Source organism: Medicago truncatula, chromosome 2 (assembly GCF_003473485.1).
Source record: "Medicago truncatula cultivar Jemalong A17 chromosome 2, MtrunA17r5.0-ANR, whole genome shotgun sequence".
In the NCBI taxonomy this organism is placed as follows: domain Eukaryota; kingdom Viridiplantae; phylum Streptophyta; class Magnoliopsida; order Fabales; family Fabaceae; genus Medicago; species Medicago truncatula.
The window spans coordinates 14,679,495-14,706,199 of record NC_053043.1 but is presented as its reverse complement, the minus strand read 5'-3'; the positions used below and the strand labels follow the sequence as shown (position 1 = coordinate 14,706,199).

Below are 26,705 nucleotides of genomic sequence, written 5' to 3'. Positions count from 1 at the left end.
GTAAGTTTTAAAAATGTTATTTATACGCACACATATTCTATTTTATACAACAAAATCTACTAGATTTTGTTATAAAAAAACAGTATAGTAGATTAGTGCACACTTTGTAATATAAGTGTTGGCTCCATCTTTTAGGAAAACATTCCGTTTAGTTTCTATGGATTATTCGATGACTATTGGATTCCGTTTAGTTGCCTCTGACTTTGAATATGGTTTGATGAACCTCGACACTTTGTTAATGAGATTTTAATATAGGGTTTTAAGTAAATATTTTATGAAAGTGTAAAATGTGTGGCATCCTAAGCCATTTATTTGAAAGAGAAAGTTTATTTCTTCATTTATATCCACAACAAAGATCTTTTGAATCTACTTTATTTTATTAAACATTTCGAATTGTTGACAATATGAAAATGTCAATGGTTAACTTGAGTTAACTTTTTTCATCGGAGACTAATTGACCTGAGAAAAAAATTATGTGAGACTAATTTGAGTGTTCACTTAAAAAATAACCGGTATTTATAGTTTATAAATTTAAATAATAAAATGTCACATTCATTAAATTTATATTGTAACAATTTTGGACAATAAAATTAAATAATTTTTTGAATAAAAATTAAATAATTACCCATTCAAATTAGCATTTTGACCAATACTTATTAAAAATAATTTTTTTTCCTAAAAATAATGTTTTTTTAGTTTTTCTTAAATAATTTTCTGAAAATATATATTTGATTTATTTTTTAAATGGAAAAAATGATTTTAATTATTTCAATAATAAAATATCACGAAATTCAATTGTATATAAATTGAACTCTTCTAAAAAATATAAATATTATTCTTTTTCTTTTTAAAATTAAGAGTGAAGACCCCAATTCTCTTTTCATAATTTTTTTGTACGTCAATTTATTCTTTGACATTTATCCCAATCCTTCATATTTATATTTTATATAAATTATTAATTTGTTGATTAAGGTAAGTAAGTGAGATTTTCGATGTTCGAACTTCGACCCTTGTATATTATACAAATTATTAATTTTTTGATTTTTTTTTTGTTACAAGGCTAAAACAAAACAGAAAAAAGGAGAGAGGCTAGCGCCTCATAAAGAGGACTCCTAATTCATCCGTCCTAACCAGAGGCAGCAGGTCCTCTAGAGGAGAAGAGTGGAGAGTCAATTCAACATCGCTCGATGCTCCAAGTTTAGCCATAAAGTTTGCACATTGATTTCCCTCTCTGAGTGAGTGATGAAGGTTGAAATTACGAGAAACCATGATGTCTTTGATGTTTTGAATGAGAACAACATAAACATGAAAATGATTTAAATCATCTTTGATGAGGTTGATTGCAAGAAGGGAGTCTGAATAGCACGCCAATTCCTCACAATTTAAGTTGACCGCCAACCTTAACCTTTGATAAAGAGCTGTGAGCTCTGCAAACAGAATATCCTGAGAATGACTGATGTAGCCCGAATAACCTGCTATGTATGTTCCTGTGTTGTCGCGAAAGACACCTCCAAAACTTGCGCAAATGGGAACACCGAGACAGCTGCCATCAACATTCAAAATAGTGCACCGACTGTTGTTATTGTTCCAGCGGATCAGCCTAGGTGAAGGGGCAGCGCCTTCAGCTTTACAGAAAGCATTAGTGATGGAACCTGCCAAATTGAAGATGTTATTGCTGAGGATCCTTCTCTTAACCAAATCTGACATCGAAATGGAGGAGAAGAAAGGCTGGTAGGAGAAACCGATTTTGTTCCAAATTGCAGCAGAAAAATTACAGTCCCTTAAACAGTGAAATAAAGTTTCTTCATGGACACCACATCTAGAGCAAATTGCTCAATTTACCATGTTCCGGTGATGGAGCAATGATAAAGTGGGGACAACGTTGTGACAAGCCAACCAAATCAAGAATTTGAATTTTTCAGGTACTGTTAATCTCCAAATCCAGCTCCATGAATCAGTAACTTGAGTATCTGTGATGAGAAATTAGCCAATCGTATCCGCTTTTAGTAGAGTAAATAGTAAATACCCTTTTTTTGATGAGGCCAAATATAAGCATCCATAAGAGATGGATTGAAAGTAAGTGAAATGTTCGATATTAAAATTCTGACTTCGGCATATCATTATGCATTGTCCACATCAACTAAGATATCATTGCGCGGGACTTTACTCAAAAAATAATCATTGTTTCCCGTAAAATACATATGTGAATACATGCCCAAATAGGCAAATACTATTATTCTAAAGAAATTTTTGGTACTTTTGCTAAAAAAAAAGGAAATTTTCGGTGCGAGATTTTCTCTTTTATTTATTTCCCTTCCTTTTTTATTTTTTTTTTCTCATTAATATATATTTTTCTTCATCTCGTTTCTGTTCATCACAATTTTCTTCTTCGTTCTCGATTCTCCTTCACCGAAACCCTCATCAGGGTTTCTCTTACTCCATCAACGCGCACGATCCTTTACCGAAAAAGGTTACGTTTATCTCTTTTGGTTTGTTTTGTTATGCTTATGGTTTTGTTAAACTAGATTTGGTTAAATCTGAGAATTTAGGGTTTAGTTTGGGGATTAGGGTTTATTGTGATTTCATTCCGTAGGAGTTGAAATTTTTTATTTTTTGATTTATTTATAAATTTTATTGGTTAGTTGAGTTTTGGAATTTGACTTGAGAATTTAGGATTTAATTTGGGGGATTAGGGTTTAATGCTGTTTACTGCAATTTCATTCAGTTGGAGTTGGAATTTTGATTTTTGTTATTTTATTTTCATTGTTTAGTTGAAATTTTGAATTTTAGTTTTTGCATATGAATTTTATTTTTTATTTTCATTTTTGTTGAAATTTAGGAACAATTAAGGTTTGGGGGGAAGGAGGGTTTAACGCTGTTTACTGTGATTTTCATTTGGTTGAGTTGAAAATTTGATACTTTTATTATTATTATTTTATTTTTTGGTTGAAATTTAGAATTTTATGTTTTAACGAATTTGTGGAAATTTGGTTGCAGATTTTGGTGTTAAGGCTAGGGATTAACGATGAGTGAACGGAAGACTATTGATTTAGAACAAGGATGGGATTTTATGCTGAAGGGAATACAGAAGCTGAAGAATATTCTGGAAGGGTTACCTGAACCTCAGTTCAGCTCCGAGGACTATATGATGCTATACACGTAATTTTCTATGACATGCTTTAGTTTTATATTAATTGGGTTTTGTTTGAGCTCTGGGATTGTTATTTATGCTTGAATTTTATTGCAGAACTATATATAATATGTGTACTCAGAAGCCTCCAAATGACTATTCCCAACCGCTGTATGATAAGTACAGGGAGGCATTTGAGGAGTACATCTTATCAACTGTGAGTAATGCTGTTATTTTGATATGATATATGATGATAACCTGTCTGAATGTATTTTAAATTATTTTCATGCGTTATGTAGTCATTTGATCCGTAATGGCATCCTTTGATCCATGTAGCCGACCCCACTTTTGATTGTTGTTGTTGTTTGTATGTAGTCATCACTACTTGTTTGCAACTTTTCTACTAGGGTTATTATACTAGTTACTACTTGCCACTGTCTACTAGCGAGTATCATACTATCATGTCTATTTTTTACTTTATAGGGCTATTGGCTTAGGTTGAATAAGAACAAAATTCAATTGATTTCTGATTGTTTTTAATGTTCCTTGTGACCTATCACACGATATCAGTGACACATTTTCTTCCTTTAAGGAAAATGTTATCATCAATCATGCAGTTGTTAGAAGCTAGCTTAATTAGTGTTTCTAGTTCGTATAAGTAGTCATCCACAAAATAACGTTTTGGAACATTCAACCTCCATGTGGACTAGATAATTATAGTTTTGATTTTTGAGTAAGTAGTCACAGGGAATCTTTTGGAAGTGAAGGATGCAGCACAGCTGCAGCCACACAACTAACCACATAACATGGTCTGACATTTTTTGCATTTGGTTGACTAATTCATACATGTGCCAGACCAGTGTCTCATGTCTTCTATAGGCAAGAACAAACAACCATACACCATGTAACATTTGGGGGAAAAGCAGTTTTGAAATCCAAATTCCAAACCATAGACAAGATCTGAGTGTACCCTTTTTGCTGCCAACTACTTTCTCAATGGGTCCATGATAGAAATCAACTGATATAGAAGAATAAAATAGGGAAAATCCCTTTGATTACAGAATAATATTGCAGAACTTCGAGGGTCTGCACCTCCCTATTGCCAAAATGGCCCCTTCCCAGTCAAATCCTCAGATGCCCCTCAATCTTCCCATCCCTCCCCTATTTATTCTTAAAACTTAACCTCCCACTACTGACTTAATTAATTATTAATCATAATATAATAATAAACCATAACTGCATTATTAACTACTATAATTATAATGAAACTGACACAATTCTAATAAGATATCCAACAATACTCCCCCCCTAAAGATTCACCTTGTCCTCAAGGTGAAGGATATCATAAGTGTCCACCTGGGTCCCATAACTTGAAGTATAATGACAGAGCACTGTGTGAATCATGCAAACTTATGCCTTGATCATATACCCTGTTTGTGGTGATATTTTTTAGCAAAAAATACAGGATGATTGATGTCGTGGTGCCCACAGTAGTTCCCCTTATCTCTGACCCCATACTCATTTCTTTATTGCAAAGAAGTTTGCACAAATCTGTTTTGCTCTCCTGTCCCATTTCCACAATCATGACATGCATATGGACATTTTCTACATCTCTCTCTATTTTCCCCATTTCTACATCTTCCCAACCTTTCTCTTCTCCTATCGCGGTGGGATTTGGATTGCCCTGGTCAATATCTTGTGGTTGAATATCGAATGAACCTTGAGTCGTCAACCACTCCAATTCAGTTTCAGGTTCCTCTTCTTCATCAGACATAGGTATGATATCCCGATATTCCGGTTTAAAACGCCAAATAAATGCAAGTGAGAACATATGCCAACTAACCTGTTGATGGCGTCGATTCCACCAGTGTGACCATTGGCGAGTACGACCTCTGAGTAACATCAACGCATCTGTCAGTTTCTCCTCATCTGGTGTATCTCTCTTTTTGAAATGTTCCTCAATGCATAGCAGCCACCAGTATGCATCTTCTTTGCCATCAAACACTCGAAACTCCATTTCTTCCATAACGGTACAACGGCTCCAAGATCGATGCTCTGATACCAGTTGATAGAAATCAACTGATATAGAAGAATAAAATAGGGAAAATCCCTTTGATTACAGAATAATATTGCAGAACTTCGAGGGTCTGCACCTCCCTATTGCCAAAATGGCCCCTTCCCAGTCAAATCCTCAGATGCCCCTCAATCTTCCCATCCCTCCCCTATTTATTCTTAAAACTTAACCTCCCACTACTGACTTAATTAATTATTAATCATAATATAATAATAAACCATAACTGCATAATTAACTACTATAATTATAATGAAACTGACACAATTCTAATAAGATATCCAACAGTCCACCTGTCTGTTGTGAGTTGTGACTAACTTTGAGTCTTTGACAGTAAACACCCACTAAATACCTTTGGGATTGGACGTGGTGAGATCAGTTTTGTCAATTGCGGATAGCTGAAAATAGTGGGCTGTTAAAATTTCGCTATGCAATAGTGCTAAAGCACCACTATAGCCCCTAGCCCCTAGTTGACAACATTTTGTACTAAATAGCATGTTGCAGAATAGTAGTCGTTTGTCCAAATTCGGCTACTATAGCGCCATTTAACAATATTGGGAGATGTTGTGGAAAAATTGTTGGGATCGTGAGTTGGTTTGCACGGGATTATTTCTTAATCTGGGTTGCGTTTTTAGTAAAAAAATCCTATTTTTGTAAATTGAAGCAGCTCGGATCAGGTTATACAAATATAACCCATGTTTTAAAATGAAAGAAAAAAAATAGACATATTTCCTCTCAGCCAGCACAACTGCGACACGACCTCTCACACCCTCCTCCGGCAGCAATTGCGATGCTCCCTCTTCCCTTAGTTTCTCTGTTTCTTGCATGTGGTTCCTCTGTTTTAGTTATTTCATCCTCTGTTTCAGTTCAGTGACTTCAACCTCTGTATCCTTGTCATCCTCTGTTTCAGTTCAGCGACTTCAACCTTTGTATCCTTATTGTGTAAATGGTTTCAACTTAAGAATTATCCTCTGTTTCATGTTCTTCATGAACGTATGGTTACAAACTTTTGAATTTATAATTATGAGCACAGTTTAATCTTGTGAATCATTGGTTATTGTCTTTCTCTATGATTTTTTATGTACGTTTATATATGTGTGTGTGTGTGTGTGCATATTTTCCTATCAATAGGATATTACGACGAAGTACGATCTTTCAATCCCCTCCTGATCTTGTGTGGACTCTGACTCACACACACAATATAAACATGATCAGCCATGGCTGTCTCCGTGGTATCCAAAAGACTCCGATTCTCCTTCCCTATTCTGTCTTAAATCATAAGACTGATTACATCTTTCTCTTATGTTATCTATATTCTCTTATTTCTCTTTCTCTCTAACTAGCTTTAGTTAACTTACTAATAGTTTATGTCTTCCAACAAATTGATACTGAAGTCCCTTGAATTTGCTGGAAAGGATCTGGTCTTGGTATTTTAGTTGCTTTTTATAGCGTCATTAGTTGACTGGTCTCTCTAATCTTTGTGTGTAAGATAAATGCGTCTCTTAAAATTTGATTGGTCCGTGTCTCTTAAAGGTAGCCTTTTTTATTACTGCCTAAAAGCAAAATCTGTTTGACTCATATATTTCAAATCATTGATAATGATACAAAACATATGCTATAATGAAATTGTTTATTTTTCTAGGGGGTGGGGTGGTGAGAGGTGTCATGTGGCTCATTTAATTTCTAGTGCATTTTGACATAATATTTTAGAAATCCGTTTTTTCCTTTGTGAGTATTTATCTGTTATTAGTTTTTCTTTTTCTTTCTCAACTTTTCTTTCATAACTGAAAATTACTTTTTGGGCTTCAGGTATTACCTTCTTTGAGAGAGAAGCATGATGAATTTATGTTGCGAGAACTTGTGAGGAGGTGGGCTAACCATAAAATCATGGTCAGATGGCTTTCTCGTTTCTTTCACTATTTGGATCGATACTTTATTGCTCGGAGGTCACTTCCTCCGCTTAATGAAGTTGGGCTGACTTGCTTCCGCGATTTGGTAATTTTTTTCAATTCGTTGTGTTATACAAGATTTCTATCAGTAGATAATAGTTCTTTCTTGATGCATCAGTTAAATCCGTTGTGTTTTTTTTTTTATCAATTCCAGGTTTACAAGGAAGTAAATGGGAAAGTGAGAGATGCCGTGATTTCTCTTGTATGTTCTTTCTTTCTTATTATTCAAGATTTTCAGTGTTTACAAATATAGATTAAATAACCTATCCTTTTTTGTTTAAAGATTGATCAAGAACGTGAAGGAGAGCAGATCGATCGAGCTCTGATAAAAAATGTATTAGATATATTTGTTGAGATTGGAATGGGGCATATGGATCACTATGAAAATGATTTTGAAGTTGCCATGCTCAAAGATACTTCTGCATATTATTCTCGAAAGGCTTCAAACTGGATCCTAGAAGATTCTTGTCCTGATTATATGCTCAAGGTATTATTCCTTCGTGGTTTCTTTATCTCCAATATTATTTGGCTTCTGTTTAATATTGTGGCATTCATTACAGGCGGAGGAGTGCTTGAAACGGGAGAAAGATAGGGTTGCTAATTACCTGCACTCTAGCAGCGAGCCAAAGTTATTAGAGGTTTATTCTTTACTTGCTATTATTCCTGCTATTTGGTCTAAAACTGTCTCAAGTAGAGTACTTCACTATTACTTGTAGAAAACAATTGTGAATAACTGTTGTGATTCTCTATGATTTCTTTTTTCAGTGTCTGACTTTTTCTGCCTTTTTTTCTTTGTGAAATGTTATTTTTTAGAAAGTTCAACATGAGCTTTTATCTGTGTATGCAAACCAACTCCTTGAAAAAGAGCATTCTGGATGTCATGCATTACTTAGAGATGACAAGGTACTATATTTAAGCGTAATATGCTCACAAGTTTTTGAAGCATATCATAATGCGGAAACTTATTCTCACAGCTTCCTTTAAATGCTTAGGTTGAAGACTTGTCAAGGATGTTCAGACTCTTTTCTAAAATACCCAAAGGCTTGGATCCAGTTTCCAGTATATTTAAGCAGGTTGTGCATCAAACCTATATTTATAATTTTCCTCCTATATATGTCGATCAAAATTGGGGCATAGTCTATTTCTCCTTTCATTCCTGATGGTTTGTCTATGTGCAGCATGTTACCGAAGAAGGTACGACGTTGGTGAAGTTGGCTGAAGATGCAGCAAGTAACAAGAAGGTATGTTTCAATTTTGTAGTTGTCCTTGTTAGAATAATTAATCAAGTACTTAGTGGAGATATTGAAAAGTTCTGACTATTTAGTTTCAACTCCACTGGCCATTGTATTGATTGTATTGATTAATCTTCCTTATTAATTAGGGGTTAACTAGGAGACTCTTACCTATATAAATGTACACTCTCACCACATAATATGATATAATAAACATATTTTCAGTTCTAATATGGTATCTAGAGCTTCTTGATCCAGAGCCATGTCTACGTCTTCTCCCTCTGATGCGCAACGCGTAACTGCTGCAGCATCCAAAACCTTCAAACAAGTAGTTTCTGTTAAGCTTGATGATACGAACTACCTTCAATGGAAGCAACAAGTCGAAGGTGTTCTTCGCGGAACGAAGATGGTGAAATTTGTGATTTCACCTGATATTCCACCGGTTTTTCTCACAGATGCAGCGCGCGAAGCTGGAACGGAGAATCCTGCTTACACTGAATGGGAAGAACAAGATTCATTGCTCTGCACCTGGATTCTTTCAACGATTTCGCCTTCGCTACTTTCGCGATTCGTTCTCCTTCGCCACTCATGGCAGGTTTGGGATGAGATCCATAGTTACTGCTTCACGCAGATGAAGACGCGTTCGCGTCAACTTCGATCTGAACTTAGATCCATTACGAAAGGTTCACGCACTGTCGCTGAATTCATTGCTCGAATTCGCGCAATTTCAGAATCTCTTGCTTCAATTGGAGATCCAGTCTCTCACAGGGACCTAATTGAAGTTGTTCTTGAAGCACTTCCTGAAGAGTTTGACCCTATTGTTGCTAGTGTGAATGCAAAATCTGAGGTTGTTTCTTTAGATGAACTTGAATCTCAGCTTCTCACACAAGAATCTAGAAAGGAGAAGTTCAAGAAAGCTGCTATCAGTGAACCTGTTTCAGTTAATCTCACTGAAACTGCAAATTCAGAATCCCAATCTCATGGTCCTAATTCTCAAAACCACAATTATACTGATGGCACCGGAAACAATCAGTTTCCTAACTCTAACCCTAATTTTGGAGGAAGAAATGGCCAGTTCAGAGGACGTGGTGGCCGTTTTGGTGGTAGATTCAGAGGACGTGGTGGCCGTTTTGGTGGAAGATCCAATGTTCAATGCCAAATATGTTCAAAAACTGGTCATGATGCAAGCTATTGTCACTACCGTTTCTTTGCCCCACAAAATGATTACTACAGTCCCTATGGCTCACCAGGAGGCTATGGTGCACCTCCAAATGTATGGATGCAGAACATGTCACGTCCTCAACATTCTGGACAGTTTCTTAGGCCTCCCACACAGGCTGCGAATCAGAGAGGTCAAGCTCCCCAGGCCTTCTTAACTGGCTCAGATCCATACAATTCATTCAACAATGCCTGGTACCCTGACTCAGGTGCTACTCATCATGTCACCCCTGATGCATCCAACCTCATGGATTCCACGTCTCTTTCAGGTTCTGATCAGGTCCATATTGGAAATGGACAAGGTTTGGCTATTACCTCTGTTGGTTCCTTACAATTTACTTCTCCTTTACATCCTCAAACTACTCTAAAACTAAATAATCTCCTTCTTGTTCCCTCTATAACCAAAAATCTTGTTAGTGTGAGTCAATTTGCTAAAGATAACAATGTTTACTTTGAGTTTCATCCTAATCATTGTTTTGTCAAATCTCAGGATTCTTCTAAGGTGCTTTTAAGAGGTATTCTAGGACATGATGGTCTCTATCAATTTGAGCACACCAAATCATTCAAGACCACTGCTCCTATCTCTCAAAATTCTAGTGTCAACACTGTTTGCAATAAAGTTCCAGCACAAACTGATAATTCTGCCTCTTTTCATTTAGGTCCCTCAACTGGTTTCAATTTCAATAATTTTCAATGCAATAATGTTGAACATTTACCTAGTAGTTCAACATCTAGTTCTACTCAGTCTTTTCCTTCCATGTATGGTATCTGGCATAGCAGACTTGGACATCCTCATCATGAGGTGCTCCAAAGTATTATCAAACTTTGTAATATAAAATTACCAAATAAAAGCTTGTCAGATTTCTGTACTGCTTGTTGTCATGGTAAGGTTCATAGACTGCCATCTTTTGCATCTCAAATGACATATACTAAACCTCTTGAATTAATTTTCTGTGATCTTTGGGGACCTGCACCAGTTGAATCCTCTTGTGGATATACCTATTTTCTTACTTGTGTGGATGCTTATTCTAGATACACATGGATATATCCTCTGAAACTCAAATCTCACACACTTTCTACATTTCAGAATTTTAAAACCATGATTGAATTGCAGTTAAATCACAAAATTACTTCTGTCCAAACTGATGGAGGTGGTGAGTTTTTACCTTTCACAAAATATCTCAATAGCCTTGGCATCACTCACAGATTCACTTGTCCACACACTCACCATCAAAATGGCTCAGTTGAAAGGAAACATAGACATATTGTTGAAACTGGTCTCACTCTTTTATCTCATGCACAAATGCCATTAAAGTTTTGGGACCATGCCTTTTTAACTGCAACTTACCTTATCAACAGGTTACCTACACCAGTTTTAGCAAATAAATCACCCTTTTTCTTACTTCACCTTCAATTTCCAGACTATAAATTCCTTAAAAGCTTTGGTTGTGCATGTTTTCCCTTTTTGAGACCCTATAACTCTCATAAGTTTGATTTTCATTCAAAGGAGTGTGTTTTCTTGGGATATTCCAACAGTCACAAAGGATATAAATGTTTAGATGCTTCAGGTAGAATTTTTATATCCAAAGATGTTGTGTTTAATGAGGTAAAATTTCCTTATCTTGACTTGTTTCCATCTCAGAAAGCGTGTTCTGTTTTACCAGATGGTCCCACTTTATCCACTTTTCTTCCCACTCCTGTCTCAACAACCTTTACTGTAAACTCACATACTCCCCAAAATTCTCATTCTGAGTCTGGTCCTCACATTGTTAACTCACCTACTCCCCAAACTTCTCATTCCGAGTCTGTTCCTACTACTCCCATATCAAACACCCCTCAGACTCCATCTATTAGTTCTCATCACTCCGAGTCCTCACACAGAAATAATGTGGTCCTAAATCCCACACCCATCACCATTCTATCTCCCTCTGCATCTCAAAATTCCTCACCTGAGTCATCTGCTAGTGTTACTAGCTCTCAGTCTACTAATTCTGAGTCTCCTCCTCCTGTTCCTCACAGAATTCATCCTCAAAACTCTCACACAATGAGAACCAGAGGTAAACATGGAATTGTGCAGCCCAGAATTAATCCTACACTCCTTTTGACTCATGTTGAGCCCACTACTTACAAAACTGCTCTTCAGGATCCTAAGTGGCATTTAGCAATGCAAGAAGAATATAATGCTTTACTTCATAATCAGACATGGTCTCTAGTATCTCTTCCTGCAAACAGACTGGCCATTGGATGTAAATGGGTATTTAGGGTAAAAGAAAATCCAGATGGCACTGTAAACAAGTACAAGGCACGTTTAGTGGCTAAGGGTTTTCATCAACAAGCAGGTTTTGACTACAATGAGACTTTTTCCCCTGTAGTCAAACCTGTTACAGTGAGGACAGTTCTGACACTTGCAGTTACTTATAACTGGACTCTTCAGCAGTTGGATGTGAACAATGCATTCCTAAATGGAGTGCTAACTGAGGAAGTCTACATGGTGCAGCCTCCTGGCTTTGAATCTTCTGACAAGAACCTTGTATGCAAACTACACAAGGCTCTCTATGGGTTAAAACAGGCTCCCAGAGCATGGTTTGAGAGATTGAAATCATCTTTACTTAGCTTTGGGTTCAAGTCAAGCAGATGTGATCCTTCTTTGTTCTTCTTTGTTTACTTTGCACACTCAAGCTCACTGCATTTTTATATTGGTTTATGTTGATGATATTATCATCACTGGAAACTCAAAACTGGCTATTCAGAATCTAGTTCATCAGCTCAATTCTGAGTTCTCCCTTAAAGATTTGGGTATACTAGATTATTTTCTCGGCATAGAGGTGCATCACTCACCATCTGGCTCTTTACTTCTTTCTCAAACCAAATATATCAAGGACCTTCTTCAGAAAGCTAACATGATTAATGCTAATAGCATGCCTTCACCAATGGCATCTAGTACAAAATTGTCTAAATTTGGTTCAAGTACAGTCTCAGATCCTACATTTTTCAGGTCAATTGTTGGTGCATTGCAATATGCAACCATAACAAGACCTGAAATATCCTACTCTGTGAACAAAGTTTGCCAGTTTTTATCAAATCCCCTTGAAGATCACTGGAAGGCAGTCAAGAGGATACTTAGATATCTGCAGGGTACTTTACACCATGGGTTAATGCTTACACCTGCCAGCTCTACTGAACCTATTGCAATCACCGGATTTTGTGATGCTGACTGGGCTTCAGATCCTGATGACAGAAGAAGCACATCAGGAGCCTGCATATTTCTGGGCCCCAATCTAGTTTCCTGGTGGGCAAGGAAACAGACCCTTGTAGCTAGATCTAGTGCAGAGGCTGAATATAGAAGCCTTGCACAAGCTTCGGCTGAGATTATTTGGATCCAATCTCTTCTCAATGAATTGCAAATTAAGAGTAAAATTCCTCATGTCTATTGTGATAATCTCAGTGCAGTTTCTCTTGCTCACAACCCAGTCCTGCACTCAAGAACCAAGCACATGGAATTGGATATTTTCTTTGTGAGAGAAAAGGTTATAAGGAAGGAACTGAATGTCTCGCATGTGCCTGCTCAAGACCAGTGGGCAGATGTCTTAACTAAGCCTCTGTCCACTGCCAGATTCCTTTATCTTAGAGACAAACTGAGGGTTTGTGACACCCTTCGTTTGAAGGGGGACTGTTAGAATAATTAATCAAGTACTTAGTGGAGATATTGAAAAGTTCTGACTATTTAGTTTCAACTCCACTGGCCATTGTATTGATTGTATTGATTAATCTTCCTTATTAATTAGGGGTTAACTAGGAGACTCTTACCTATATAAATGTACACTCTCACCACATAATATGATATAATAAACATATTTTCAGTTCTAATAGTCCTTATTTCTGGTTTAGGTGTATATTATATTCTGTTACTGGTCTGTTACAAAAAAATAAGACGAAATTATAATTTTCAACTTAGGTGTATATTATTTTTCTGTTCAGATATGTTGTAACGGATTTCTTGAATGTACTCTCTCCGTGTCCTATTTTGACAATTTGCATATAAAAAAAAAGTTAAGTGCCATTTGAGGCTATGAACACTTAAGAAAGTGATTGAGTGAGTGTACTAATATCTATGATAAAATGAGTTTTATTTACTAAAGTACCCTTCTTAACCTTATTAATATAGTAGTTAGTAGAGAAGTTAGTTGAGTTGAGATACAATAAATTAAGATATCTTAGTGGTAAGAATTAACTAATGCTTCATTGGTATTCTAAAATGTAAAATAGTATGAGACAAGAAAATTCCAAATGCGACACTTATTATGGGACTTGTAACATTCTAATTTCAGAGGGAAAGGGAATGTAAGGAATGTAAGGGTTTACAAGTGGCTTATCTTGATCATTTCATCCATCTATCCGTCTATTCTTGGAGAAAATCCTTCTCCCAATGAGAAGTGGTCCCACCATTTTTTCTCATATTCGTGCAATCTTGCATGAGATCTTTACTAGTTTCAAACTAAAGAAGTACAAATTGATATTCATTACTTGGAAATGTATATATATTACAAGTGATTTCTCCAGAAACAGTTGGAGCCACATGAATATCACCTATTGACTTATTGACCTATCTTTTGTATTGTCCAAATCTTATGTCAAGCTAGCATCATTCAGTTTATGTTTATAGTAGATCATACACGTTCCGTATTGGACAAACTATTCTTTCAAAGCTCAGTCTCCTCATTTTGCAAACAATTTACCTACTCTTCTGTTGGATTTGTTGTTTTACTTTTGAGGCAATTTAAGTTGATTCTAACATTTTATTACTTTTAAATTAAAATGTCTGCAGCCGGAGAAAAGGGATATTGTTGGGTTACAAGAGCAGGTAATGTCTGAATTTTCCAATTTTATAGTTTAACTGCTATTGATATTGATCCATAGTTTAACTGCAATTGATATTTATTCATTTATGGAAACTGAGATTGGTCTCTTTCTTCAGGTTTTTGTTCGAAAAGTGATTGAGCTGCATGACAAGTACCTGGCATATGTGAACGACTGTTTCCAAAATCACACTCTATTCCACAAGGTTATGATCATTTAATGACTTCAAAAATTTTATGCTGTATTAATTTGTTATCTGAAAGATTTTTTCCTATAGGCTCTTAAGGAGGCTTTTGAGATATTTTGCAACAAGGGTGTTGCTGGAAGCTCAAGTGCCGAACTGCTTGCCACTTTTTGTGATAATATTCTCAAGAAAGGCGGAAGTGAAAAATTGAGTGATGAAGCAATTGAAGAAACACTTGAGAAGGTCTGCAGTGCATCTGTCTAGATTTACCATATGCTTCGATAAATTTGATGATTGTGGTTTTGAAAGTTGAGATTTCTTTTTATCTATTTGCAGGTTGTCAAGCTACTTGCCTATATAAGTGACAAAGATTTGTTCGCCGAATTTTATAGGTAAACAACATAGAAAAGGAAAATATCTGTGATAATCATTAATGTTAGAATGTTTTAAAGCAGACTCAATTGGAGGAGTGTATGCATAATGGACTTTAGTGGTCTTGGGGGGTTGATGGTCCAAAAGATTTAAACCATTTGGACTTCACTTCACCTTGCTTATAAACCCGTTAGTTTTCACTATTTTGTCCAATAAGAGATTTCTATCCCCCCACCACGGTCTCTTTTTCATGTTTTTTTTTTACATGTACTCGTTTTTTTTTTCTTCCATGTATGTTACTGGAAAGTTGATACTTATTTTTGGGGAAATCCTTAAAGGGCTAAATAAAAAAAAAAGGATACTAAAAGAGATAGTGATGGTATATAGAGAAAATGGAGAGAGAAAGTGAACTGCAATTAATTGGAAATGTAAGTTTTATTTTTGCTATTATAACCATATGTTTTTTTATAGTTTTTCTTTGAAACGTTTCAATGCAATGCAGATTGTTTGAGTTTTTGGAAAGAAAAAAAAAACTGTATATGGAAAATGTCTTTGCTATTCTATTAATATAAGGTCCAGGAATACCAATCCTATCCATCCTCCTTGGCTTTGTCCGTTTTGGGCTTCGGTTACTTGTCATGCCTTACAGTTTTGTTTGTATTTTATGATGCACATGACATTGTTAAATTTTTATGGCACGGTCAATGATACAGTTGCCATCCATCATTGAAGTGAAGTTTTTGTGGCTCTTTCATTTATGTATTACCCCTTTTTTCAATGGAACTCACTTTCATAAGAATAGTCATATCATACGTCTCGCCTGGTTGCTTGCAGGAAAAAGCTTGCTCGAAGACTTCTTTTTGATAAGAGTGCCAATGATGACCACGAGAGGAGTATTTTAACAAAATTGAAGCAACAATGTGGTGGTCAATTTACTTCAAAGATGGAAGGAATGGTCAGTCTTTTCAAGACTTTGTGATGGAGCTGATATTCTATGTTTTATATTTTGTAGAATGATGAAAGAAAATTTCATTGTTTATTTGGGTTCTATCAGGTTACAGATTTGACGCTGGCAAAGGAGAACCAAACAAGCTTTGAGGAATATTTAAAAAATAATCCTAATGTAGACCCTGGAATTGACTTGACAGTTACTGTTCTGACCACTGGTTTCTGGCCTAGTTACAAATCTTTTGACCTCAATCTTCCTGCAGAAATGGTATATTTATATTTTTTTGATATTAACCCAGAAATATTCGATAGTATCTATCCTCGATTTAGATAAAAAGTATTATAATGAATACTTGTCTCTTTATTTATTGTAGGTTAAGTGTGTAGAAGTTTTCAAGGAGTTTTATCAAACAAAAACTAAGCACAGAAAACTTACTTGGATTTATTCCTTGGGTACCTGCAATATAAGTGGGAAATTTGAACCAAAAACTATGGAACTGATTGTGACTACTTACCAGGTTATATTCTCATGCATACTCTTATTTGTATCTTTTGTGTGTTGTGGTATGTACAAATTCTTGTATGGATTTATCTTTACTTACCCAGATGTTGTCTTTTGCTTTTTAATAGGCTTCAGCATTGCTTCTTTTCAATTCCTCAGATAGACTGAGTTATTCTGAGATAATGGCTCAGTTGAACTTGACCGATGATGATGTTATTAGACTGCTTCACTCCTTATCATGTGCCAAGTACAAGATTCTTAACAAGGAACCAAGCACGAAAGCAATATTACCTACTGACTCTTTTGAATTTAATTCAAAATTTACAGATAAAATGAGGAGGATCAAGGTACAGTTGTAAAGAATTACTTGTTTCAATATATTCTGTATTTGCTTAATTATCTTAGTCTTTGTGGTTTACAGACCCTTGAGTTAGATTGACTCATAATTTATTGTGCAGATTCCCCTTCCTCCTGTGGATGAGAAGAAAAAAGTAATTGAGGATGTTGACAAGGACAGAAGATATGCTATTGATGCCTCAATTGTGCGTATTATGAAGAGTCGGAAGGTTCTAAATTACCAACAGTTAGTGATGGAGTGCGTTGAGCAGTTAGGCCGCATGTTTAAGGTATATATTTAACCCCTTTTATGACATTTTTTTGTCGGTCAGTTTTTGCTATAATCCTGAATTGTGATATGGATAATGTGTTTGCACAGCCTGATGTCAAGGCAATTAAGAAGCGGATTGAAGATTTGATCTCTCGAGACTACCTGGAAAGAGACAAAGATAATGCAAATTTGTTCAAGTACTTGGCTTGATGTGATCTTGATGACTTCACAACTGAAGTTGTCACTGCAGTTAGCAAAACAAGACAAGGATGATACTTAAATCAAAGAATATCAGTTACTCTCAATTTCCTTGAAGGAAGGAGCTATAAGTGCTTGTAAATTTTGCCTCCATATCCAGGTATCGGCTGGCTACTGTAAATGTGTGCTCATGTTGGAAAAGGCGTGATCAGTTTTAAGTAGGCCTAGATGGTACTTTCCTTTTTTGGTTTTTTTTCACCTGCATTCCCATCTTATGACTTAATTGATGTCTGTCATTAATTATTTCTCCCACCCCATATTGGAAATAGGAAGTGCGTTACTTTAGTTTAAGTGGAGTTTTATTTTGATTGTGATCTTAAAAACCATAAAATGAATGGGTATGCCATTTGAATCGAAAACTCAGGTGCTTTGCGTTATTTGTCTATAATTATTATCTTTCAAAGCTGATATTTTCTTCGTTGCTTTACTTTTGATACATCTAGTGCATTGTCATATGTCAAGTCCAAACTACTTGAGAAGCCATAAATTAGAAATAGCAAGGAACTGTAGGAAACATAGGTGGATAAAGTAAATTATGCGGTTAAGCAATTAATTGGGAGAATACAAGTTTGATGTATAGGTGGAAGTGGAACAATTCTTGTTTAGACTTTACTCATCCTTTTGTGTGTCGACGTTATTTGCAATCACAATTTGTGATCTACTCACAGGGAACTCAAGAATATGCATCTAAAAACGTGAAATTTATGGATGTACTATTTAAAGCATTTGAAAATTCACTTTTGAGTATATACTAGTTAAAATACACATCTTTTAGCCAGACCTTTCAAGGAACTCTATTTTTCCAACTGCACAAATACCATATTTTCGTATGTACGGTTACTAGTATGTTTAGAAACTTCAGTTTCAAATGTGTTTTCTTGACAATATGTCTGAAAACTTGGTGTTTATAGTGTATCAGCAAATGCACTAAGCGTAAGATAAGATTCCAAATTGCGATAGTAAATAGTGCTGAAATGTGGAGTGGTAAGAAATGGAGTGAAAGAGGTTGGATGTCCTATTTCCACCCACATGACACCGGCACGTATACTAATATTTGCCATTCATTATAATAATCCTGAAATACGAAAAGAATTTGCTTTGTTTCTTGTTGAATAACAAGAAGAGGGAGAATGGGGATGATCTCTACGTGCTATTTTTTTATGAATTCAATATATAATGCAGGTGTAAACATGTCGGTATTTAACATCAACCAACATAGTGAAGTTTCTATAGAATTGAATTAAATTGGATCAGGTCGGACTAGACCATGGTTGGTTGATCTCTATGTGCTTCTTTTTGGAAGAAGATATAAAAAAAGTGGTTCAATTTCAGTTTTGATGTGAATTTAACAAATTTATACAAAGAACAAATCGGTGACAAGTTGGAGTTAATAAAGCAAAATAAACGGTTGCATTCACTTACCTAACTTAACAAGCAAGGACTAACCATTCTTTATTGAATGTGCATATTCCTTATGGGGTTTAAGCACTTCATCATTCCAACGGTTGTACTTTGATCTAAAAATCCCTCGTGCTGCAAAAAAATTCAATCATTGTTACTTTATGTGACGCATAAATTTCCACAACTTTGGACAATGGGAACCCCTCCACTTCTCAATGACACATTCAAATCAAAGTAGTGTATAAAATTGAAGCATGTCATGCTAGTAGCACGAAACCTTGCGTAAGCACTTGGTTATTTTTTCAGTGGATGGCTTAAAGTTTTCAGCTATAGCATAGGCTCTTCAATTCTATTATTTCCACGTTCCTCATACATGGGGTGGTAGCTTCAAGTCAAATTGTAAATGATTTCCTCATGCTCATACCAATTAAATTAAGGGGGAAAAAATAATAATAAACAAGGTGTTGGCTTCCCCACGTTTCGAAATTTAGCATGAATCAAATCATATGGTATGGTGGTGTATATAATTAGTCTAGTTCCCCGGTTTAATAGAGAATGGAGATAGATTTGTTTAAAATTAAAACCCAAAACTAACGTGATGTGCGAATTAAAAATTTCTTAACTTCGAGCAGATATAATTATGAAATCACGTTTTTAAGACCGCAGTTTTATTTTTTCATGAACAAGTTAAGTTAGTCCACTTAAATTGACATCAGAGCTCGAGATTTTGAGGAGGACACTCAAAGGTTTCAAGCCAACACCATCAGCCCAACTCAAGTTTTTAAGACCGTTAATACAACTCAAATGTTAGTTTAGCTTGTTAACTCGTAATCTAAATTTTATTACAATATTTAGCGTTTCAAAAGGAAAAAAAATCTACAATTGCAATCTTGGTCGTGATATAATGATTTTGGATGTTTTTGTGATCACAATTGAGGTCGCATCAATCATATTTGATTATGATTTTCAACGGTATCAAGACCATGATGATGATCTAAAACACTTATAATTAGACAAATCCTGGACCAAGTCTCCCTTCCAATTTGATTTTTAAAATATCTTGTCAATTTAATAATATGATTTGAATATTAATTAGTTTCTTGATCAACTTGAAATTGGTTCATAGTTTTATTTTATTGACAAGTTGAATCATATGATCATGGTTTATGGCATCTAGTTTTTGGCTTCAGCCTTTCATGACCTAATAATACTAGGGGCCATATAAGCACTCAACATTCATCTCTTGTTTCATCCTTATAATGAGTTAATAATATATCATTTTAAAATAGTTTTGAAGCTGTACTTTTTGTTGATATTTCTTCCTCTCCACTAAATTCATCGAATTTTCATGTTGCACCCTTATTGGGTAGTTTTTCCATGCCTCAAATCTTTGCTCTACAACACACTTTGTACAGTTACTTTGCTTAGCTCAACAATCACCACTCATGAAATTAATATGTAATCCCACCCAACTCTTAACTATTTTTTGACTGAACTAACCGTCCATCTATTCTTTGGCTTGATCTCATTTTTTTTTTCAACCACTCATTGAAGTACATTTTTTTCCACTTTGTGCCTCATTTTTGTATTGGCGTGTAAGAAAAAGAGTTTTGCTTTTTTAAGCTTGTTAATTTAATTGTTAATTATAGCACTAAATTGAATTTCACCTTAGAATCATGCACTATGAACCATCACAACTTGCTTGTTTGGTGCTACTCTCAGGCCCCTCCAATTATATGAACTAATAAAACATTAAGAATGGTATGTGGACCTCTCTTCTCTCTAATCACAAAGAAAAAGCTCTCCTCATATGACCAAATTAGGCAATCAATAAGATTTTGTCTCCTTACTATTTGATTCTTTCATCAATTATGTGTGGAAGTGCTCCATATGATTGCTTACTTATTTCCTTATATAAAATATCATAGAGAAAAAGTATATACTTTCATTCAATTCTACATTATTATACATTTTTTATGTGCTTTGGACCATTAGTGTTCATACACCAACTGTTTAGAGATAAAAAAATAAATATTCTAAGTTGTTATTCGAATACGACCTACAATAGAATTAGGAGTAAACAAAATTAAGGATAGCCAAACCCAATATATTCAAATTAATCCTCCTCAACTATTATTCGAATGAAGCACATACTTCAACATAGACACGTCAACATTGTAAATGTTAACAACAATATAAGACATTGACATTGATACATACACATACTTATTGTAATTAAATAATATAGAAAATTATTTATAAAAGATTTTAAGTTTGAATCAAAGTATTTATGTAAATCTAAATTGGGCAATTTATTTTAGTACAAAAACGAATTATTCTAAAGCACTATATCATTGTCTTTCACCTTCATTCATCTAATACCACAAATTAAATGTGTTTAACTCTCACGGTTGATCATCATTGCTTAGACACATATTTAACCCATGTGTCTATGGATTGTCAAAGCAAAGAAGAAAAAATGTTTTTGGACACTTGTCTTAATAATCGGACACATGTCGTACGAACATCGTACACCGACACATGTTGCAAACGGAGACACGTTTAATCAAAAGTTGTTTGTGCTTTATATACAGTTGTAGGCTTATAGCATAATTGCAGTTGACCAAAATAATGAGTGATAGGAGTTAGGCTTTAACATTTTGTCTATAAACATCAATCAACAAAAACCCTATTTTTACCCGCAATTTACTCATACAGAGTATTTTATATTTTGTATGCTTACTTATGTTTCTCTATTTGGTAATAGTTTTTCACATCAATCACATGACCTAACGTTCTTTGAAATAGAAAAGGAATCTGCAGCCGAGAAATAAAGGTCATTCGTTGGAATGATCACTCGGAGAAAAAAGATTAATCACTATTTAGAGTTAGTTTCCAACGAATTAGTCACAAGAAATAACGAATGACCTTTATTTTCTTGTAAAGATTAATCACAAGAGTCACTAATTCTTCTACCTATTTTTCAATAAAAGATATTAAGAAGCTTGACATTGATACTTCTATGTGACTAATTTTTATATATACTTAATTGTCTAATCATAGATTCACAGTGCTCCTAGCTAGTTGGAGAACTAAGTCTTCCTAGTTTGTATTATTCATAATTTCCATCTTGGCAAAGTCCAGGGTCCTCTTTCCTTGTAACTTATTTGTTACATAGTGTTTACTATACTCTCCATGATTGTATCTTTTATACTTGCATGGGTGGTTTTCATCCACAAGTTCAAGCATTGGTCCTAGCTCTAGATCATAGCTAGGAGCATAAAATGTCACAATTGAGAGTCTGTCTTTTTCCTCATGAGCCACAGCTCTATGCTCCACACTCTTGTATTTTCCATTTGTAAGAACCTGTAAAATGAAAAAAATGAAAAATTAAACCACTATGCACAGAAGGTGTACAAATATCTATGTGATGAGAGCGTGTTCGGCGTCTGAGGTGTGTCAGTGTCGGATATTAACATATGTGATTATATTCAATTAGTTCATTTTCTCAAATTATAATAGGTGTGTCTGGTGTCTGTGTCAATGCTTCATAGGTATATAGTAATTAAATTCAAAAATTAAATGAAGAGGAAAATAGTAGTCTTACTTCTATTGTGTCTCCAATGTTGATAACAAGAGCATTTGAAATTGGTTCAACAGGGACCCATGTGTTGTCTTTAAGTATTTGAAGACCCACTGGGCTTCCCTTAGCTTGCTGCAACACAGTAAGGGCACTGCCATCTGAATGAGGACTCAAACCCAAAACAAGGTCAGGTCTTGAACATGTTGGATAGTAATTCATCCTTATGGCTTGTACTGCTTCACCAAACATCTTCTCAAAAACATCTTCTTCTAAACTCAGGCCTAATGCTATGTATTTCAGCAAATTCTGGCAGAGTTTCCTGATTTTTCTTGAGTACAATTCAATTGTTTCACTGCATGAGTATGAAAAAGATAATCATTTTACTAAGTAAATAGATAAAAGGATTATATATATTATTGGATCTCTATGAAAATATTAGGCAAAATACATCTTGCGGACCTATAGATTGCTTAATTATACCAGTTTGTAGGGACGAAAATCGTGTTTGTTCGTAAAAGATATATGTAATGTTACATATACATTACCTGAGTCTTGCTGGCTTCTTTGGCCAAAGATTTGAGTTCCTAATATAGTGAGGTTCAATTCCTAAGGCAAACATGTTGCACCAATCAAGTTTTTGGTCCTCTGAGAAAACAAAAGCTTGTCCATAACCTTGGACTGTTCCTGGAGCCATAGGGTACTTCTGTTTCTCATCCAAAGGTAGCATGAAAAACTCCCTACTCATATCCTCTATGTTCTCCATCAGATTAAGGTCAATCTCATGATTAATCACCTAACGGCAACACTTAACATTATTAATTCCAATGAACAAGCATGTCTTCAAAAAATCTATGTTAACTATACTAAGTTTTTCTTGAAAAAGTTAACCATATCTAGGACTGCTTTGATATACTTATTTGAGCTTATTTACTTCCATAAACACTTGTGAGACGTTTCAGAAGAATATATGGAAACAACTTATGACATGTTCATAGGTTGTTTTCACCTTATTTTCATAAGCATACCAAGATAGCTTGTGAAAACAACTTATAACTTATATGAAATCAGTTTGACTTTATTTTATCTTTTGTTATCAAAACAACTTATGTATAAGTTCTTAATTAAGTTATTTATCCAACCAGAACTTAAGTTAGCAAACCTTAACAAATTATCAAATAACAGTAGCATAAGAGATTATTAACATTTACCTGAAAAAATCCCCACTCCTCACAAGCAGTTGAAAGCTTAGAAAGTTCATTGAAAACTTCCTCTTTGTTCCCTTTACTAAACTTAGAGAAATCAATGACAGGCATGTCACTGTTTTGTGGGGAAAGAAGTGTTGGTCTTTCTGTCATGTCTCTTACAAATCTTTGAGGAACTGTCTTTGGCTTAGTTCTTCTTAATTCTTGTACATCATCAATGTGTCCTACATTGATGCTAGAAATAGGTACAGGTGCCATGGAAACAGGAACTGTTTTTGGAACTGAAATTTTCCTTGGAACTGATTATTATATATCTTCACCCTCTCAACTAAGGTTCTATTTATAGTGGAACTGAAACATAGGCTCTTGTGACGTTTACATTAAAATATTCAAAAGAATAATGTTGCATACGCAATACTTGTGCATTATAGGCACACATGAATTTTGTGAAATCTTTATTATGATAAAATAATGTGTGAATAGAATAGTGAATAGTTATTTTAATGCCGCTTACAGTCATATGGTATGGTACGATTGATAAATAATTGAGTCTTTTAAACATGTGATCAGATATTCAATTAATAGACATGAAAAAAAATATTTACCGAGAGAGATCAATCTCTTCGGTGCTGCCTTGAATCTCGGCTAAAATTACCCTGAGAAATGATTATTTTTTACTTTTTTTACAAAGTGAAATAATTAATCAAACAAATGCATAACACAAAACTATCTTTGTGCAAGACCACCATAGTCACAAAATTATGCCATCATGTTTTACTCTCGTTTCCCCCCCAACTTATTTTATACTCTTGTTACTGTAATATGCATTACATCCATCCACGGCATGAAAAAGGACTTGTAAAAATTTAGGGTCTTGTAATTGTATAATAGAATAAGCTTAATAATAATAAGTAGCGGTACATATTATTCGTCCTTTTCGTCCTTACATATATGCTAAGGAGCTATGTGAGTGGTAAAGTAGGACCATGCTTAATTGTCCAAAAACAAATGCCACCATATTGCAGACCAGGTCTAGTGTTATTTTGAAGCTTACAACAATATGGTGTGATATGAGTAGGTGTGATATGAGTAGCAGACAATCGAGTCTTTTAAATATGTGATCAGAGATTTAATCTTTAACTGATGTATATAAAAAATATTAATTGCGAGATATCAATCTTTGAAATAGGTCTTAAAATAGTAACTCTCGCATTAAAAATATGTATAAAATTGAAAAGGTCGATTACATAAACAATTAGTAGACTTTCAATTTTCACTTAAGAGTACTTTTTGTAAATGGTAAGTGGTGTTGGTGTATAAGACACCATGTCTTTCCTTTTGTACGAAACTAAAAGTGTCACGGTTTTATATATATATATATATATATTATGTTCAGTCAAATTTTAATTGTTGATTCTTCTAATACATGAGAGTATTATATCTCTTATGTTAATGATTAATCAAACGGTTGAGATATATAATTGGAATGATTAATCAAGGTTTGTGACATAAGTTTTTTTTGGGAAGGTTTGTGAAATAATTAATTAATCATATACCTAACACAAAACTATCTTTGTGCAATATCATAGCCCCAAAATTATGGCACCAGCTTTTTCTCATTTTCCCCCAACTTGTGTTTTACTTTTTCTCTTAAGTACCCCCTTTTCCGTAGTCTATTACTTTGTTACTATAATATGCATTACATCACCATCCACAACATGAAAAAGGGACTTCTAAAAAAATCAGGGTCTTATAATTGTATATTGTATTGTAGTTTATTTAAGAACAATGGAATAAGCTTGATAATAATAATAATAACTAGCGGTACATAATATTCTGCCCTACTTGCTAAGTATCTATATATGTGAGTGGTAAAGTAGGGTCATGCTTAATTGTCCAAAAACAATGCCACCATTTTGAAAACTAAATTTAGTGTTATTTGTCATGATGCTGTTGTCCACCCTCCCATGCTTAAATCGTCCTTTACTTTGTCTTCCAATATGTTTTAGTTTTACTGCTAAGGCTGGCAGCATGCATAAGTTGCAACACACACATCCATAACTTGTAAATTACCCCCCACAAGTTCTTTTTTCTCATCTTGGCAATGATACAAATGGAAACAAACAAAATATTATGTGGTCTCTGCCTCTGATTGATATAAAGTACTTAGCACATGCTTGCTGCTTACTAGTACTACTATCTAATGTTATGGAAATATCTCCATGCAAAAGGGGTTAAATTATTTTATTTATTTTTTTGATAAATTTGTAAAAACAAAACTTTTTTATACTTTTTTTTTTGTCTAGTAGCTAGAGCTCACACAATTAATTGTGGAGAAGTGGGTGTCCGGGGTTTGAACTCTGGCCCCTGCATAAATTATGCAATGTCCCTACCAACTGAACTAAACTCACGAAGACTTTTTATATCTATTTAAATTTAGATTACTTAAGAGACGCAATAGCGGAGACACGTTAAGACCTAGTTGGACCATCCACCCCACCAAAAAAATTAATTTTTTTATGGAGGGAAATTACTAAAATATCATTGACTTTTAAAATATTACATTTTGATCCACCCTATTTTCCCTCTCGGTACGCGTTACAATCACACTTCCTCCACTGCTCTAAGTCATTATTGATGATTTCAAAGAATGCATTAAAAATATTTTTAATTTTTTATGATCAACTTTGTATGTAATGTTGTGGCAAAAAAAAAAAAACTTTATGCTTAATGTTTATTATAGCATAAATTGTGTTTCTATCTTATAGTAGTTTATTTTGGTAGTTCATCCATACTTTTTTTTGACTCTGCCACTAAAGACATGGAAAAGTAAAGTCAGAGAATACTAACTTTTTTTTGAAGATTTACAATGAAATTTACGTACAATAAAGCAAAACAAATGAAGAACTTTGAAGTTGAATCTAAGCTGCTAGGTGCGAGCAGAATGTCCAATTATACGTGCACTCTTTTTGTTTGGGAGAATTATTTGTGCTAACTCTAATTGTTGGATAAATGTTTTTTCGTTGTTGTCGAAGGAGATTAAATATGTTCATTTTAGCCTGACTCATTTTCCACAATTGACATGTATTGAATTATGAACCTGAGACACTTTTTAAGCATTTTAAATTAAAAAATTATTCTTTAAATAAGTCAAATAGTTCAATTTCCAATACATTAAATGCACAAATTTT

General features: G+C 34.5%; 3 protein-coding genes across 3 annotated transcripts; 1 reads left to right on the top strand and 2 right to left on the bottom strand.

Annotated features, from left to right (window-relative positions):
- Positions 1-1,089: 1,089 nt before the first annotated feature.
- LOC112419350 (uncharacterized) lies at positions 1,090-1,707 on the bottom strand. The gene has a single exon (XM_024776948.1). The coding sequence runs from the start codon at positions 1,705-1,707 to the stop codon at positions 1,090-1,092; it is 618 nt and encodes a 205-aa protein (XP_024632716.1).
- Positions 1,708-2,314: 607 nt separating this feature from the next.
- On the top strand, positions 2,315-17,736 carry LOC25488176 (cullin-1). The gene is made up of 20 exons (XM_013607846.3): positions 2,315-2,470; positions 2,998-3,159; positions 3,248-3,347; positions 7,011-7,196; positions 7,305-7,352; positions 7,434-7,637; positions 7,711-7,788; positions 7,964-8,053; positions 8,143-8,223; positions 8,329-8,391; positions 14,426-14,461; positions 14,576-14,662; positions 14,735-14,884; positions 14,978-15,033; positions 15,848-15,968; positions 16,068-16,229; positions 16,336-16,479; positions 16,592-16,810; positions 16,922-17,089; positions 17,179-17,736. The coding sequence occupies exons 2-20, from the start codon at positions 3,026-3,028 to the stop codon at positions 17,278-17,280; spliced, it is 2,229 nt and encodes a 742-aa protein (XP_013463300.1). The 5' UTR covers positions 2,315-2,470; positions 2,998-3,025; the 3' UTR covers positions 17,281-17,736.
- Positions 17,737-21,550: 3,814 nt separating this feature from the next.
- Positions 21,551-23,860, bottom strand: LOC25488175 (protein SRG1). Its single transcript, XM_013607844.3, has 4 exons — positions 23,521-23,860; positions 22,858-23,105; positions 22,337-22,664; positions 21,551-22,095 (listed from the first exon to the last, which is right to left on the bottom strand). Exons 1-4 carry the CDS (start codon positions 23,770-23,772, stop codon positions 21,832-21,834), a joined length of 1,092 nt encoding a protein of 363 aa, XP_013463298.1. The 5' UTR covers positions 23,773-23,860; the 3' UTR covers positions 21,551-21,831.
- Between the last annotated feature and the right edge of the window lie 2,845 nt (positions 23,861-26,705).

Bases quoted from the DNA above. Each gene is read 5' to 3' on its own strand.
- LOC112419350 (XM_024776948.1), bottom strand. From the start codon at position 1,707: ATGTCAGATTTGGTTAAGAGAAGGATCCTCAGCAATAACATCTTCAAT.
- LOC25488176 (XM_013607846.3), top strand. From the start codon at position 3,026: ATGAGTGAACGGAAGACTATTGATTTAGAACAAGGATGGGATTTTATG. The intron at 8,392-14,425 runs GTATGTTTCAAT...AAATGTCTGCAG, and splicing joins ATGCAGCAAGTAACAAGAAG to CCGGAGAAAAGGGATATTGT. The intron at 14,663-14,734 runs GTTATGATCATT...TTTTTCCTATAG, and splicing joins ATCACACTCTATTCCACAAG to GCTCTTAAGGAGGCTTTTGA.
- LOC25488175 (XM_013607844.3), bottom strand. From the start codon at position 23,772: ATGGCACCTGTACCTATTTCTAGCATCAATGTAGGACACATTGATGAT. The intron at 23,106-23,520 runs GTAAATGTTAAT...TGTTGCCGTTAG, and splicing joins AGGAGTGGGGATTTTTTCAG to GTGATTAATCATGAGATTGA. The intron at 22,665-22,857 runs GTAATGTATATG...ATACTCATGCAG, and splicing joins AAGAAGCCAGCAAGACTCAG to TGAAACAATTGAATTGTACT.